This window comes from Ambystoma mexicanum, chromosome 1q (assembly GCF_040938575.1).
Source record: "Ambystoma mexicanum isolate Mex_15411 chromosome 1q, UKY_AmexF1_1, whole genome shotgun sequence".
In the NCBI taxonomy this organism is placed as follows: Eukaryota; Metazoa; Chordata; class Amphibia; order Caudata; family Ambystomatidae; genus Ambystoma; species Ambystoma mexicanum.
Window position 1 is genome coordinate 855,115,887 of NC_090922.1, and position 15,179 is coordinate 855,131,065.

Genomic DNA, 15,179 nt, shown 5'->3' on the forward strand with positions numbered 1-15,179 from the left:
CCACTGTCCAGTCCCACTACACTTGTATCTCATTAAGGCATGTATAAGCAATGTTTTGAAATACATATTTTCGGCATGGGGTAGTGAGGGAGTCTCAGTGAATATTTTGCTTTGTGACGATAAAAACGTGTATCTACAGTCAAGTTACTCCAGTAATAATATCAGGTCGATTTGTTTATGACATTGAAATCGCATACAGCATTTGACCTGACATGACAGGTTGCATGTTTAAAGCATTTATGCAATTGGTGTGTACTTAAAGCACATTATATGATTAATGTTTCAGAATAAAGAATCTTGATTGTGCAATGTAATCATTGTTTCTTCAGCTATGAACACCAAAACATATCATAATAAGTATGGTATACTGTGCTCACATTACAATGCATGTTTACTATATGATTGCTTCTTTTTATTTTCAGGGTGCAGGTGGAATTTTATGTTAATGAAAACACATTCAAAGAAAGACTCAAGTTATTTTTTATCAAAAACCAAAGATCAAGTAAGTGAACACATTTTATTTGTCTTTTTTCATTCCGGAGTACTGAAAACAATAAATGTCAAAACTGAAATAAAATAAACAATAGTACACTAGTTTTCACAAGGGAAAATGTAGAGGTATCCTGAACCCCGAAGGTACATTATGGCAATGTGTAAAAATGAATTATGTATGCATGTTTCCCTCACTTCCTAAAACCTAAAATGCCCAATTAACTAATTCCTAAAAGCAATGTGCACATTCCCTGAAAACATAACTCAGTGTGTCCCTCGTAAAATTAAAATAACTTTAGAAAGTTTACATGTGTTCATTCGTTATCCTACCTACTTCAAAGCCTCAACACATGGTGGAGAGCTTGTGATAAAGGCGATGAAAAGTTGAGTCGATTAACTTGTTATAAAAACAATTTTCTATGGTACAGTATTCCTGAGCAAAACATGCACTGTATATGAAAGACGAACCTAAAAATACTTCAAGTTAATGTGAACATAAAAGTATCAAAATGAGTTACAGTGCTGATGAGGAGACTAGTATTTTCCTTTTCATTAGACAGTCAATGAAAAATAAAAGGCTTAATTTCCCTTAAACATATGAATGGAAACATATTTCCATTGTACCATAAATGAGATTGAATAAAACAGACATGGATTTATTGATTTGGTAATGTCCTTGGGGACAGTTTTTTTTTTTCTGTATCCCCCCAGTCCCACTACCAGCACTTGACACCTGATGTCTGCACTTATCCTTACACTTGCCACCCGCTGGCCGTACTTTCACTTATTGCTATTTATTCTATTATCCCATGTACTGCATTGTCCTCTACCCCCGCACTTTTCCCCTCCCACTCCCCTGCACTTGCGTGATCCGAATGACACCTGGCCTAGTAGGATCGTTGTCTGTCTTCCCTCTGTTCCCCCTCCCTTGCCTCGTTGCACCTGGAAACACTCGTGTATATGCACATTATAAATGCCATATCATATCATATCAAATTAATGTACCAAATATGGACTTAAGTGAGGATCATTAATATATATTTATAAGCTACTCTAGATGTCCGACATTAATCTTCTGTGTCCCACTCTTAAGACATTTTCTCCACCTGCGGCACAGAGGACTTGGTATAATATGCCCTGAGGAATGCTTCCATACCAATCATGCCTTTGGGTAATCTTGGCATACTTCCACTTATGCTAATTATATTTCATCTACATTGCAATGTTACTTAATAATGATATCTCTTCAATGTAGTGAAAACAAAAAAAGAAGACTTCCATTTGCATTGATTTGCAGAGTAATATGTTTACGAGACTTCAGTGTGCCAATCCCTTGACCTTGCTCTTGGTGGCTGCATATGTTGTGTTCTGTTGCTTGGCTTTTATTCTGTCTGTATTTAATCTTTTAAATATCCCATGAAGAAAGTTGAATTGAGACAAAATAAATAATACATATTATATTAGAATGCGGTCAGGAACACCATGAGAAAACAATGCAAATTGTGTGACAATAGATTTTCCACAGATAAGAAAGAGTACAGATTACAACTGCCAGGACAGAATTCAATATGTGGGTTCACTTGTCACATTTTATGGGACCTCTATACATTTGCATTTTGCTGTTGGTTTTCTTGGCTCTTTTACCTTGATTTTGTGGCCAGAGGTATTTCTAATCAGGTCCCCTTCCACTGCAGCCTTTTTGATGTGCTGTCCTCTGGTTGCCCATATGACATAAGCGCTTTGTAGGCCCCCCCTCTATTTTCCCCATGGGAGGGCTCTATCATCCCACAATTGTCTTGTGGAGTAGGTAGGTGGCAGCTGTAATGTAATTTTGGTTTTACCAGAAGTGCTGCCAGCTTGACCACATTGTTAGCCCAATCTATAAGAATGATAGCCATTGGGATACTAATGTAATTTTACGTCTACCCATTTTGATTTGGGCCAATTCTTTACCTGTTGGAACCATGAGTCTTGGACTGAATTAATCAATTGGATCCCAAATCACCCACATTTTTACTGCATTTGGGATGCGCTGGACTGCCCAAAATGTTAAGATATATGGTTAAATGAGTTTGGACAGGCAGATTCACGTAGCTATGTATATGGAAGCTGCTGCAGCTCTCCAAAGGTTGTTGGGAGTCCTTCAGAGAGGGAGGAGGGTGGTGTGTACTGGTTTCTGTTGCTGTTTGAGAAGAGAGCTGGAGCTCATTTCGAAGAAGGGCATATGGGTTTGTGCTTTTCATTTATGTTTATGGAGAGAAAGAAGGAACATTTAAAAGACAGTAAAGCTGTAGGTGTTGTTTAAGGCATTGGTGGGCAATTAGTGGCAGTTTGACAGGCTGTTGATGCAACATGCCACCTGCTTGTGCACACTGTGATCAGTAGGCCGAAGGAGGTAGTTGCACTGGGACAGCTTGTTTGAATGGGCACACTCACACACAAAACAAGCAATGTATTGGAGGAAGAGAACATTTTGGGGTGCTGGAAAATTGTTGAGTGTGGGCAATTAGGGGCAGGTTGATTGGCTGTGTGACACAATACACCACATGCTTGTGCACAATATAAGCAGTAGGCAAAAGGAGAACTTTGCGCTGGTCCAGCTTGTTTGAATGGGTGTGTTCATACAAAACAACCAGATGAATTGTTTTGATGGAAGAAAATATTTTGAGGGTGTCTGAAAAATTGGTAGAGGCGGCGATGGTGGATGATCACAGGCTATGGAAAAGCCAAATGTGGGAGGGGAAAGCCATGTGGAACTGTTGAACGATTCACTGCCAAAACAGCAGCTGCTACAATTACTGGGGATGCAAAAATCTTGGATCGTCGAGTAGCAGGGTTGTTGAGTATGTAGGAGAGTATGAAGGATGTTTTCATTGGTTGACAACTAGTTTAGGGGAATCGTCCACATGCCCCAAATCATTTCATTTATTTAATAACATTATTTTTAGGAACTTGGAGATCCCAATCATTTAACAATAGCAAATCCCTTCAGCCTTCCTCCACTTTCAGGCCAAGAAACACACGGGTTGCATGTATGATTTTCCAATTTCAATGAAGAATAATCAATGCATGCATGGGTTGCATCACTTTTCTATGCTAAATTTAGATGAAAGTGGACTTTTGTCACACACACATTAGTGTGCCTACATTTTATTTATGCATGGATTGAAAAATCTATGCGGTTTCAGGATCAGAGCATCCCTGACTATTTCAATGTCTCCACTTCCCCTAAATGAAATGACAAGAAACGTAACATTTTGGCATGTAAATCACTTACAAAAATGTATGTTTGCAAAATTCTCTTCTGTGGTATTCCTATTTTTATTAATGTGTTAACGTGGACATTTCTCATTTTCAATGGACAATTTAAAAGCGGGAAAATGAGTGAAAGTTAATAACCCTTCCCCCTATTCTTGGGTAGATCAGCACCAGTAACAGAACTCTGCTAGGTGATGTAACCAGGAAATGACTCCAATAACCACACTCTTCTAGACATATGTAAAGTGAGATATCATTGAGCGCTGAGTCTGCACTTAGTCTTTGCACAGAAAAGTAGCCTGGTGTCCATCAACACACACACACACCATTTGTGATCTATTCTATTAAATCTCAAATATCTAGTGGCACAAACAAATCTGAAATATTTATACATACCTCAGGTTGTCTAGTCAATTTATATACCACGCCTCTTCAGTACTTGAACTAATAAAAAGTTCTGGGATTCAATCTATTCCCTTTTAGAGTATCACATCCTCAGAATTATTTCCCTATAATATTCTACGCATATATATGGGTTTCTTTTGGCTGTGCCACAGATAGGTGGGCATCCTTTTAAGGACTGGTTTAATTCTCCCCCGCTGGTACAGGTGGGTATCAGTAGCAAGGCAGTGACAGCTTCCCTCAACACTCTGGTTCCCTTCTTTATGTATCTTAGACTGCCTGGTGTCTTTACCACTGAAGACTGAAGAAGGCCTGGCGCATTAAAACCAGGGAGGCCTCTCTTAAATTCTACTTAGTAATCCAAAAATGGTTCCAAAAGGAAAGCAATCCAATCAAATTCCTTTCTGTTGTTATCAATTCTCATTTCACTCATTCGTCTTTGCTATCAGTCAGTGAGTGAGTGAATGCTCCCCAGAATCTATTGGTTCAAACTTTTATACAGTGGAAACCACACCCCTTAAAGGTGTGTTTCATGTGTGTAATCTAAATGTTCAAGATATGTGCTTGGACAGTGTCCCATAAGTGACATCAAACTAAACCAATCCCTCCATAGTCATTGGGCATATTAATGAGGAGGACAGTCTGATGGGAGTAACTTCCAAATCCACTTTCCCTGCCATTTGATTTGATGTCACCTTCGATAATTTGACATGAAACATTTGGAACATTTTAAAACAACATATTCCACACATGTAATCAGGTTACTTATCAGTTCATCAGAATGCTCTCCCTTAGAGGAAATTAATAATGCAATGTTTGTCTCGAAATGACTGATGGTGGATGAGTGATCCACTTTGACTTTTTACTCACAGATATGTTTACACAAAAAAGAAATGTCTGTATCAAAGTAATAGGCTCACTGGCATGAACGCTAGCATATAAATCCCTAACGTGTGCTATTTCTTCACAAAACTATCCACATTGTCCTAATTTGCATAATGAACATGTATATAAAACATTGTCTTGCTTCCATCAGACAGGGCCTTTCAAGTTGAACATTTAAAAAGAATTAACCATGCCTCCTTCTGACCACTGTAGTAATGACTCGCTTCTTGACCCCATATAAATTCCTCTTTTAACTCAAAAGAGGATTCCATATGCACTCCTTATGGGTAGTTAGCCCTTTTGAAATCTTATGATATTAAATTCTTTCTTTACATACTCATACATCAAAATATCTATTATAGAATAGTGTTTTCTTTAAACTATTTGTTTTTACTAATAATATTTTCCAAATGTTATTACAACATATAATATCTAACCATTTGCTTGTTTTAGCCATAAAAAATAAATATTTCCTATTAACAGTTTCTTAACAAAGTGTCATCAAGAAACATAAAATATCTTCAACAATAGTATACATTCAATTCAATGAAACACACCACAATTTTCACACAATAATAAGAGAACTCAATTTCTCTTATTTCCCAAAATAGTTGTTTAATTACAACACATGTCCAGATTCCATTCCAAGAATGCCCTTAGAATCACTCTACGTGTTTCGGGATCAAGCTTCTTTCTTCTGGAGTATATGTCCTGGTTTATCTAGCGAATGACAACAAAATTCCAATGCCTATAACCATTTCTTTCACTGATTACTAACTTTCAAAAAGAATCACACACACCTTGTATAGTTCTGTAGTAGAATCCTCTTCAATGTTAAAAAGTATTCTCCTAAAAGATATATACATACGTTATAATGTTCATAATAAACTATATATTTGTGCTCTTATCCACACAAGATGTATATATAAAATGTGTATGTGATCATTTATCTAAACCACTGCCATAATCTTCCAAGGTGTTTGTCATTTCAACCATGTAAAATTGTAAACCTAAATCCAGTCATTACACCAACAACTACCATTTCAGTGATTTGCTAAAATCATGAAAAATATGTCAATTACGATGTCTTGATGTCATTTCAATACCTTCACCACCATGTATCAAAAATTACCAAAGGAAAAAACTGTTGTGTGTCGACATCTCTAAAAAAAAGGTTTATCAACTATAACACATTCATTTATTTGATCCCTCTCCTTCTATTCTTAAAGGGGTGACTAACACAAATCATTACCACTATCCCTCTCTATGTTCCCATGATACTCTCTGCGATTCAATGATGTACCTGACCACTGTAATCCTACACAATTCTAATAGTTTCTAAGACCATCATGAAATCCAAGGGGCAATTTGTAGATGCCCTGTTTCTATAGGAAGCTATCAAACATTGGTGTCACTACTATACAATCCTGAACACACTATTTAGCTCCAATATCAGAGACAATTCCAAAATCAAAGTCCAGTGCCAGTGTAAACAATCCAAAAGGAAAGGTGTAAAATCCCATTCAGTATGCATACCTTTTGGATCCAGTGATTCCAATTCCTTAATCCACAAAGATCAGTTTTCATTGAAATGTCCCCAAGTCTCCGCCTCTCAATGATAATTTCACCCGTTCTAGAATGATACATTGCATTTGACAAATTTCATTTGAGCTATGGTTAGCCTGTATGAAATGTTTTGCTACCAGTGAAATTGCCACCTCTCTCGGGAACATCAAGGCCTCTACCCAATCGTCAGGGCTCTAAGGACCCACATCCGTCTCACATCTATACTGTAGCTCAAGCAAGTCCAGAGATAAGAAAAATGCTATACACTGGCACATTACAGAGGTAACCTTCATGCTTATTTGTTGTCATAGGATTTTAGCTTCAAAGGGGGGAACGGATATCATATATATCATTGAATTGAGCAAGTAGTGCATGGGTGATTTGAATATAGTGAACATTTTCTACTTCAGGTAATCCATACGTTTGTTGTAAATTAGGGAATGAGACAAGACCTCCCTCATTCAGAACATTCTTTAGACTAAGGATATCACGGCAAGCCCATCCCCCGTAAACACCAATTTTATGAATTCCGAGTAGTAGTGAGTTCTGCCATAAAGATTGGGCAATCGTCGGTTTCCAGCCCTATCCAATGCCCCAAGTCGCATCCTTCCATACTTTAATAATATGTTGAGTTACATCCAGTAGGGCAGGATCACTGCCACCACTGTATAGTGTTTGTACAGTTGTGGAACCACTGAACCATGCCTGTTCGGTAAATTGCAGTGCAACCAATCATTCACCACCAGCATTTGAGTGGCCAGTAGTAGTGTCCAATATTTAGGGAGTCTGATGCCCCGTTCTAACACAGATCATTGTAACGTAGATAGAGCAATCCTAGGTTGCTTCCCACCCCATAGCAGGTATCTGAGAGCAGAGTCCACTTAGGTAAGATTCATCTTGGGAACAGGGAGAGGAGCATTTTGAAGGAAATACAGATTTCTAGGCTTATTGGGAGTGTCTGCTAGTGCGTTACATCTTGTAGGAATCAATATGCAATGGTATGCAGGTTGCAGGAAAGGAAGCCAGCTGGATCTATTCTAGTATGAATACCCAGTTATTTGAAACTCCCAGATTGCCACTTTTTACTGGGAAAAAGATTGATTTATGCCAATTAACTTTGAGTCCGCTAAACACCTAATTTTCTTGTAGACATTTGGTTACAATGGGGCAGGAGATAATTGGGTTACCCAGAAATATTAAAAGGTCATCTGCGTAAAGGGAGACCTTGTCCTTGTGTCCAGTGGACCAGTGGAATCCCACCCAGGCCAGATCCACCCAGAGTTGTATTGCCAGTGGTTCAATAGCTATGGTAAACAAATGGGGGAAGAGTGGGCAGCCCTGCCTAGTTTCCTGTTCCAAGGGGAAAGGTCAAGATGTTATACCATTCACCTTAATCTTTACGATAGGTGTCAAGTACAATAGTCTGACCCAGCGAAGTAACTTTTCCCCAAAGCACATTCTTGCTAGTACCTCCCACAGGTGTGCACACAAGACAGAATCGAAAGCCTTTTCCAAATCTACTACAAGAAATGCCAGGGGTTTAGGGAGAACCGAAGCACAGTCCATTGCCAGATGGAGGCACCTGATATTCATTCAGGTGGATTTAACTGGTAGAAAATTATATTGGGCTGGATGTATCCATAAAGTGATCACACAGAATTAGATCAACAAGCACACTGGCTAGTATTCCTCAGTTTTAAGGGAGATGGGTCGACAGGAGGTGCACAATTTGGAGGGCTTATCTTTTTCCGGGATGACCATAATAGTGGGCTGCCATAGGTCCAATGGTAGGGTGCCGACTTCTCTGCTATGCAGGAATACATTAAGTACATGTGGAACTGCCAGGTTGCCCAGGTTTTTCCACATTTCAATTGGGAGCCCGTTGGGGCCTGGAGTTTTCCCAGGTTGAAGTTGGGAGATTGCTTCTGAAGTTTTCTCCTCTGTGATCTCACCCTGTAGGCTTATCGACTGTTCTTCAGAAAGTTGTGGGAGTGTGGTGCTGAATGGATCACGACGTATGGGTTCATGTCTCGGGGGGGTTGCAAGAGGGCTTCATAATATTGAATGAAGCCCTCCGCAATCTCAGAATCCTCTGTATAACTTTCACCAGTCTCATCTAGTAGTTCCCAAGCATATCTATTCCCCTCATCCCTCCACTCCAACCAAGCTAGCATCTTCCTGGTCTTATCCCCAGCTTCCTCGATTCTTCTCAGCTTATACATGCATGTGCTTACTTAGCAGTGTTGAGATGAATATTTCCCAGTGTTTCTCTGTCCGTGAAAAGTATTTATGTGTGGCAGGGGTGTCAGAATGTAGAAATCCCTCCTCAAAACTCTCAACTGCAGTTTCAGCCACCGTTATCTTTTGTGTCTGGACTTTACGTTTTGCCAAAATGAGGGATATCATTTCTCCTCTCAGAATGGCTTTATATCCCTGCCAGACTCTCATTGGACTATCAACCGACCCGTGCTAAGTGCAAAATATTCTTGCGTTTTGGCTGCGATCCTTTCAATAATCTAAGGAAAGCCAAGATAATAGTTGTTCAAACACCAAACCGTCCGTTGTCTGGGCCTATTACTTTACAATTCTATAAGAAGTGATGAGTGGTCTGAGATACCTCTGGCCAGGAACCTGGCCGATATGATAATATGCTCTTTCTGTTGTGGGACAACAAAGTAATATAATCTAGACACAGAAGCGCGTACCCCATAGTGGAAAGAATAGCCCCTGGTCTGCTCATGACTGTCCTTCATACATCACAAAAGTCGAGCACTGTTGTGAAAGTGCATAATTTAGTGGGTGCAGTGAAGTCCCTGCTCCAAATCTGTATGCGCTTGTTGGTCGAGTCTATAACATCATTAAAGTCACCCCCAGAATCCATAGTTCGGCCTGATGGGATAGCAACACATTTTGGATGGTGTTTAGAAGGTCCATAGAAATTCGAGGAGGGGCATAGATGGCAAGGATACCAATAGTGTTCCCCCATAGTTACCCTTAAATCAAGACAAATCTACCTTGTAGGTCTCGCTTGGCAGAAAGGATCCTAAGAGGCAACCTTTTATGTATACGCATCAGTACCCGATGGGAGACTCTGCAGAAGACTGCACCAGTTTGGTCTCTGTTGTTTGATCATTTAAATAAATTGCAATGTGAGCCTGCCAAATGCATATCAAGAAGGACGGCCATGCCTGGGGAGTATCCATTAAAGTACTCGAGAACCAGCCCCCTCTTAATACGAAAACACAAGCCATTCATGTTCAGTTTGAGTTTTCTATCTATGCTTTCAGCCCCCATAAGGTCTTAGAAAGGGAGATGGGTCTGATTTAACCATGTACCATAGGTGCAAGCAGAGTGCACTCATCACCAACCATTAATTTCCATCAATACTGCGTGCTTATAATTATAATTGGTTATTATTAACACGCTTAATACCGAAGAGTTTTCTAAGCGCAGACCCAGGATTCAAACCTGTGTTGCTCTGCGTCTTGCTTCCAAGACGAGCGTGTTGCTATTGAGCTATACTACCTGTACTTTATCAAAATAAAATCGAAAAACAACTTCCCTACCACCCCCTCCCCATATTTCACCTCAACTTGAAGTACCTGTTACCCAAACATGTGACCAAATAGTCACCAAACTGGTATTGAAGAGAAAGAATTCAGTGTCCTGAAGATCACAAATTAAAACCAATGAAAAAAGAAAAAAGGTCAGTTGAAAGGGGGTCATTTTCCTTTTTGTGGCCAGTTCGTCAAGCCTAATTTCATGCCAATGGGCATCAGTCATGTCTTGTCTTTTGTGCAACCGCTGTAACATTAATTTTCCAGTATCCAAGAGTTCTCAGCCCGCATTCCACAGTGGTTGCGAGGCATATATCGGAGGGAGAGCTGCAGGTGGCGGGGGTTTCAGCACGCCAGAGGGCTGTTACCTGTCTTTTTTTCCCTGTAGTATCACCCCAATGCCCTCGCCAGCTGGGGTCGTCCCCAAGTGAGTCTTCACCAAAGTCCATGCACTTTGAGGGTCTGAAAATTATTGGATCGCTCTGTTATGGTATATTTAAAGGTGCACTGGGATGAAAAAGGCACATTTGCTCGCCATTCACATGGAGTCATATTTTGATTGTATCAATGGATAGACAGGCTTTCTGAACTACCCTAGTGTAGTCGGGGAAGAAAGAGATTTTGGCACCATCATATGTTATAGACCCTTTACCTCTCACCATTTGAAGTAGGGCATCATGGTCCTGCTAGTTTAGGAGCTTGCCGATCCCAGTATGTTGAAGTCCTCTGATTTGGGTGGCCAGCGATAATCCAGTGTGCTCTTTCAAATGAAATGAAGTTCAAGAGGGTCTTTTTTCATTCTAGGAAAATTTCCACACTAGGACCCTCAGATTCTTCCCATTAGGCGCAGGATATGGTGGTTATTCCTTCATGAGCATCCCTTGCCATCCTCAACTCTGTCCTCAAGGGCTTTAATCTTCTGAGTGACCATGGACAAAAAATGCTCCATTGCTTGAAGACTGTCTATGGAGTCTGAGATCCGCTGCTCTACTTCACCCCTTCTTGATGCAAGCTTGGGTAGATTGTGATGAAGCAGCAATATATCAGAGTGGAGTCCATTCATTTTCCCCTCTGCAGAGTTCCTAGAATCCGCAACAGCACCCATCACATCTGCCAAAGAGAGAGTGGCAGGTGGGCCCTCTTTTTCTGGTAGCACAGTGCTTGAAGGAGCAGGTTTGGAGGCCACGGGGGTATTCACAATGTACTGATCCATCTTGTTCTGCGTACCTGGTGTCTTCATTTTGTCCTTGACCATGTTGTATATCTGGAAGTGTTGGGGGTCTGAATAGTGGCAATAGTTCAGATTCAAGTCAAGAATCCCCCAAGAGTGAGTGTTGGTTTAGCAGTGCCAGAGATTTGTTAAACCGTGATGCGTGAGGTTGACACATACTGTCTGACGATTCACTGTTTCCAGATATATTTGTATGTGTCTGCCCCGAGGCAAATGGGAGCCACCCTGCACAGAAAAGAATGTCCCAGCATCACATAGGTGGGCAGGGGTGTCATGAGTACTCCAAATGGTTCCAGATCGAGCCGCCCCAGGAAGGAGGACAGAGAGCCATAGATTTTATAGCTAGGAAAGATTCAGCGCAGGGACTTCTGTCCGACAACCCTCTCCACTCTGCTAGTGTCTTGCGGTTTGTATTCCGATGTTAATGGGCAGGGAGAGGAACAGGTCCCTCCATCATTCATAGACAGAGCTCACCTGGGGAAAGCAGCAGCCTTGGAGTTATTCAGGTGTAGATGATGCATGAAGCCTCCAAAGCAGGCTAACAGTGTGCCCTGGAGGCAGCTCAAGATATATAGTGCTCTGTTCAATGCCAATTACGGGCTTGCCGGTCTCCATCAGCAGCCCAGACATTCAGGGCGCATAGTGCAGCCTAGAGATGCCACAACATCCAGCAAGCATCAGAACAGGCTGAGGAAGGGGCAGGTTGAAAAGAGAAGTTTGTGCCCTTGTAGTGTGACCAGATCAATCCATCGCCCCTCTTCTACCTTTCAATAGAGGAGTCGCGCATCAAATCAGTCCTCACAGGGGTGTGCCATAAACCTATGATTTTCAGCTATGTTGCAAGGGTGCAACTCTACAATGGTCAGAACCACGCCGGAGCCTCTGGTTCGGGCCACTGCAATAAGATGGCCTAGCCACAGTGATGCTGTAAGAGAGTGTGGGCCACTCGTAGTGATCCCCTGCACTAAATTAGATGGGGAAAGAAACTAGAGGGTCAGGGCACCATTATTAGGCGATCTAGCATAGTTTTAGTCATCATAGCCTGCCAAATTGGCTTGAAGTTAAACAGGATATTGTAGGCCCGGACGGAGCACGAAAAGTTTACATCCTTACTCACACATTGCTCAACAGTGCCCCCGTCTTTTCTGGTTAAGGCGCAGTGCCACTATTTAGTTTACAAACCTAAAACTCCTTTATGCAGGCTTTGTTTCAATGTCTTCCAAATCTACTTCCTTTCTTCAAAATGTGCAGATCTAACGGAAGAGAGAACACACATAGAGACCTACTGTTATTTGATCCCCAATGTGTTGCCTATACATTGTTATAATGAAGGCCATGAAGTTTCAAGTCACTTCTCAAAAAAAGGGAAACAAAGGCTTACCCCTCCTTGAGCTGCTAATCACTATGTATTTGCTTATAGGTAAGCTGAGGTGTAATGGCATGAAAGAAAATTAAAATCTGAATTTGCATCAGATCTTTCTATGTATTACATTATTACTGTACACATATATAGCAGTATGATGCTGTCGCTCACATGAATCAGTTAGAATACCATTGGTTAGAAGGTTATGCTATATGGCTATCCTATGAACGTCTTCCCATGCTCGGCTCCGTTTTTTTTCTATGGAAACACAACTGAGCTTGTTTGTCCTGTGTTTTCGAGCTAACCATGCTCTTACTTAGTCTCATTTCAAACTGCTTCCCGTCTTCTCCTTCGGAGGATACCATGACTAATAGACAATAGACCTATGAGAAAATGCTTATTAGAACACAAATCATGCATTCAGACTAGGAGAGAGCATGCACCCATGGTTTCCCATTTTTTACAGGAGGGCCATAGTGAGGGCCATAGTGAATTACATTTCAAATGGGCAGTACTTGAGAATGTGGTGGTACCTCCACAAAGAGGGGACATCAACACTCTCCTATTTATAAGAGAAGAGCGCTGGAGCTTCAGACTTGGAACACTCCAGAGAGGACTCAATTAAGGGATCCCATGGGAACAATTCTGGGGCAGAATTGGAGAAGATATAGTGCAGCTAAATTCCGAAGGTTGGATCAGATCGTTGTTTACATTAGCAGGCAGATGAGGACAAGAGAAATACACTCAGCCTCACTTGAGAAGACTCCAAAGATAGTGATATATCTATGCAGAGATTACATATGGAAATACTGCCTAAGCGTGGATATAAACACTCCCAAGCAGACAACCACAATAGATATTCATTCCTTGATGATGAGCCATACTCTTAGAAAGGTCTTGGTCAAAATTTTTTGGCAGAGCCCGTTTGACGGAATACCATCTGGTGATGGTGGGATAGCCTGAGCTTTTTTGATTTGCAATTATAAAATGATGTTAGCAATTCAGTTTCTGAAAAGGCTATATGCTATCATATGCCCCCTTCAGTATATTCAATGTCAATAGGCATTCTGCAGACATGCTTCTTGCTGTGACATTGGCCTGACATGGTCCAACTGGGGTCCTTCCTATCATCTATCTTCCTCTCCACCTGTGGGGTTCCACAGGGGTCTAACCTCTCACCCTGGCTTTTCAACCAATACCTGGCAACTCTCGCTCACTGCATTGCCATTTTGTGCTCAAGTGTCCAGTGCTACTCTGATGACACTCAACTCATTTCCCAGCTGCCCTCGGACACCTCCTTTTCCTCTCTCTGACTGCCTAACTGCCATTCAAGATTGGTGTGCCACCAATGATCTTTGTCTGATTGTCAGGAAGACAGAGATCCTCCTCATCGGCACACCATCTCCATCCTTTTCCCTCACTCTCTGGCTGGCCTCCCTTGGCCCTCCTCCTACCCCTACCTGCGAGGCTAAGGACCTTGGGGTCATCTTTGTCTCCACACTTTGCTTCTCGGCCCATATCTCTGAGGTCTCTAAAAAGTCAAACTTCCTACTGCACCTCCTTAGAGGTACTCTGCCTTTCCTCTCCTTCCCTCAGAAGCTCACTGTCTCACAAGCTCTGGTTCTCTCTAGGTTGGACAATTGTAACAGCCTCTTTCTAAATCTACCTGCCTCTACTCTCCGCCCTCTACAACTTATCCAGAACAGGACTGCGAGACTTGTCCTTGGCCTCAAGCCCTGGGATCGTATCTCTCCAGCTCTGAAATTTGGAATGGACTCTTGACAAATGGATTGCTCTGGACCAATCTGCTGTAGGGGTTTGCTTCTATAAGGTGGTGGCGACCTTGTCCTTAGTTTATTCATCTTTGGAACACTTTTGAAGAAGGATTTACTGGAATTCATTTGAGCGTACAGTCTACACCAAAGTCATCTGCCAGAGGTGAAGACAGACAAAGCTACCTGGTTGGGAGGGGCAGAAGAAAGGACTTGCCTTCCCCCTAGATACTGAACTGGGTCTCCTAAAATCCACAGAACCAAGGAAACAACCCCTTTATCTTCATACTGTTCAATGATGGTTTGGACACGTTATACACCCTCCATGCTGACTACCCTGACCAGCTTAGCATTGCCAAGTTTCACTCAATTCCAAGTCTTCTAGTGTCTCCATCCTGACATCACCTGCCTGGTTACCAGCCTATTCATGATGCATAACATTGCAGCTGCAGTGCCATGATGCTGAGTTGAGCCTGTCAAGCCTTATACCCTCCAAAGGCATGGTTCTGCTACTACACACTTGAGACCACTAAGTCTTCCAGGGCTGCAGACTTAACATCGCCAGCTGTTTCCCAGTATCCTCGACACACAGGCAGTCACCAATATCAAACAACACCATGTCATTGGATCCCGTTGATGCCGCTCTCTAATTG

At 41.6% G+C, this 15,179-nt stretch overlaps 1 protein-coding gene across 1 annotated transcript in view; it reads left to right on the plus strand.

The window, feature by feature from the left end:
* Nucleotides 1-15,179, plus strand: part of KCNT2 (potassium sodium-activated channel subfamily T member 2) — a 2,640,974-nt gene that overhangs the window by 749,618 nt on the left and 1,876,177 nt on the right. Inside the window, exon 2 of the mRNA XM_069641505.1 lies at nucleotides 423-502. Coding sequence (XP_069497606.1) covers nucleotides 423-502 — 80 coding nt within the window. The remainder of the gene's footprint in view (nucleotides 1-422; nucleotides 503-15,179) is intronic.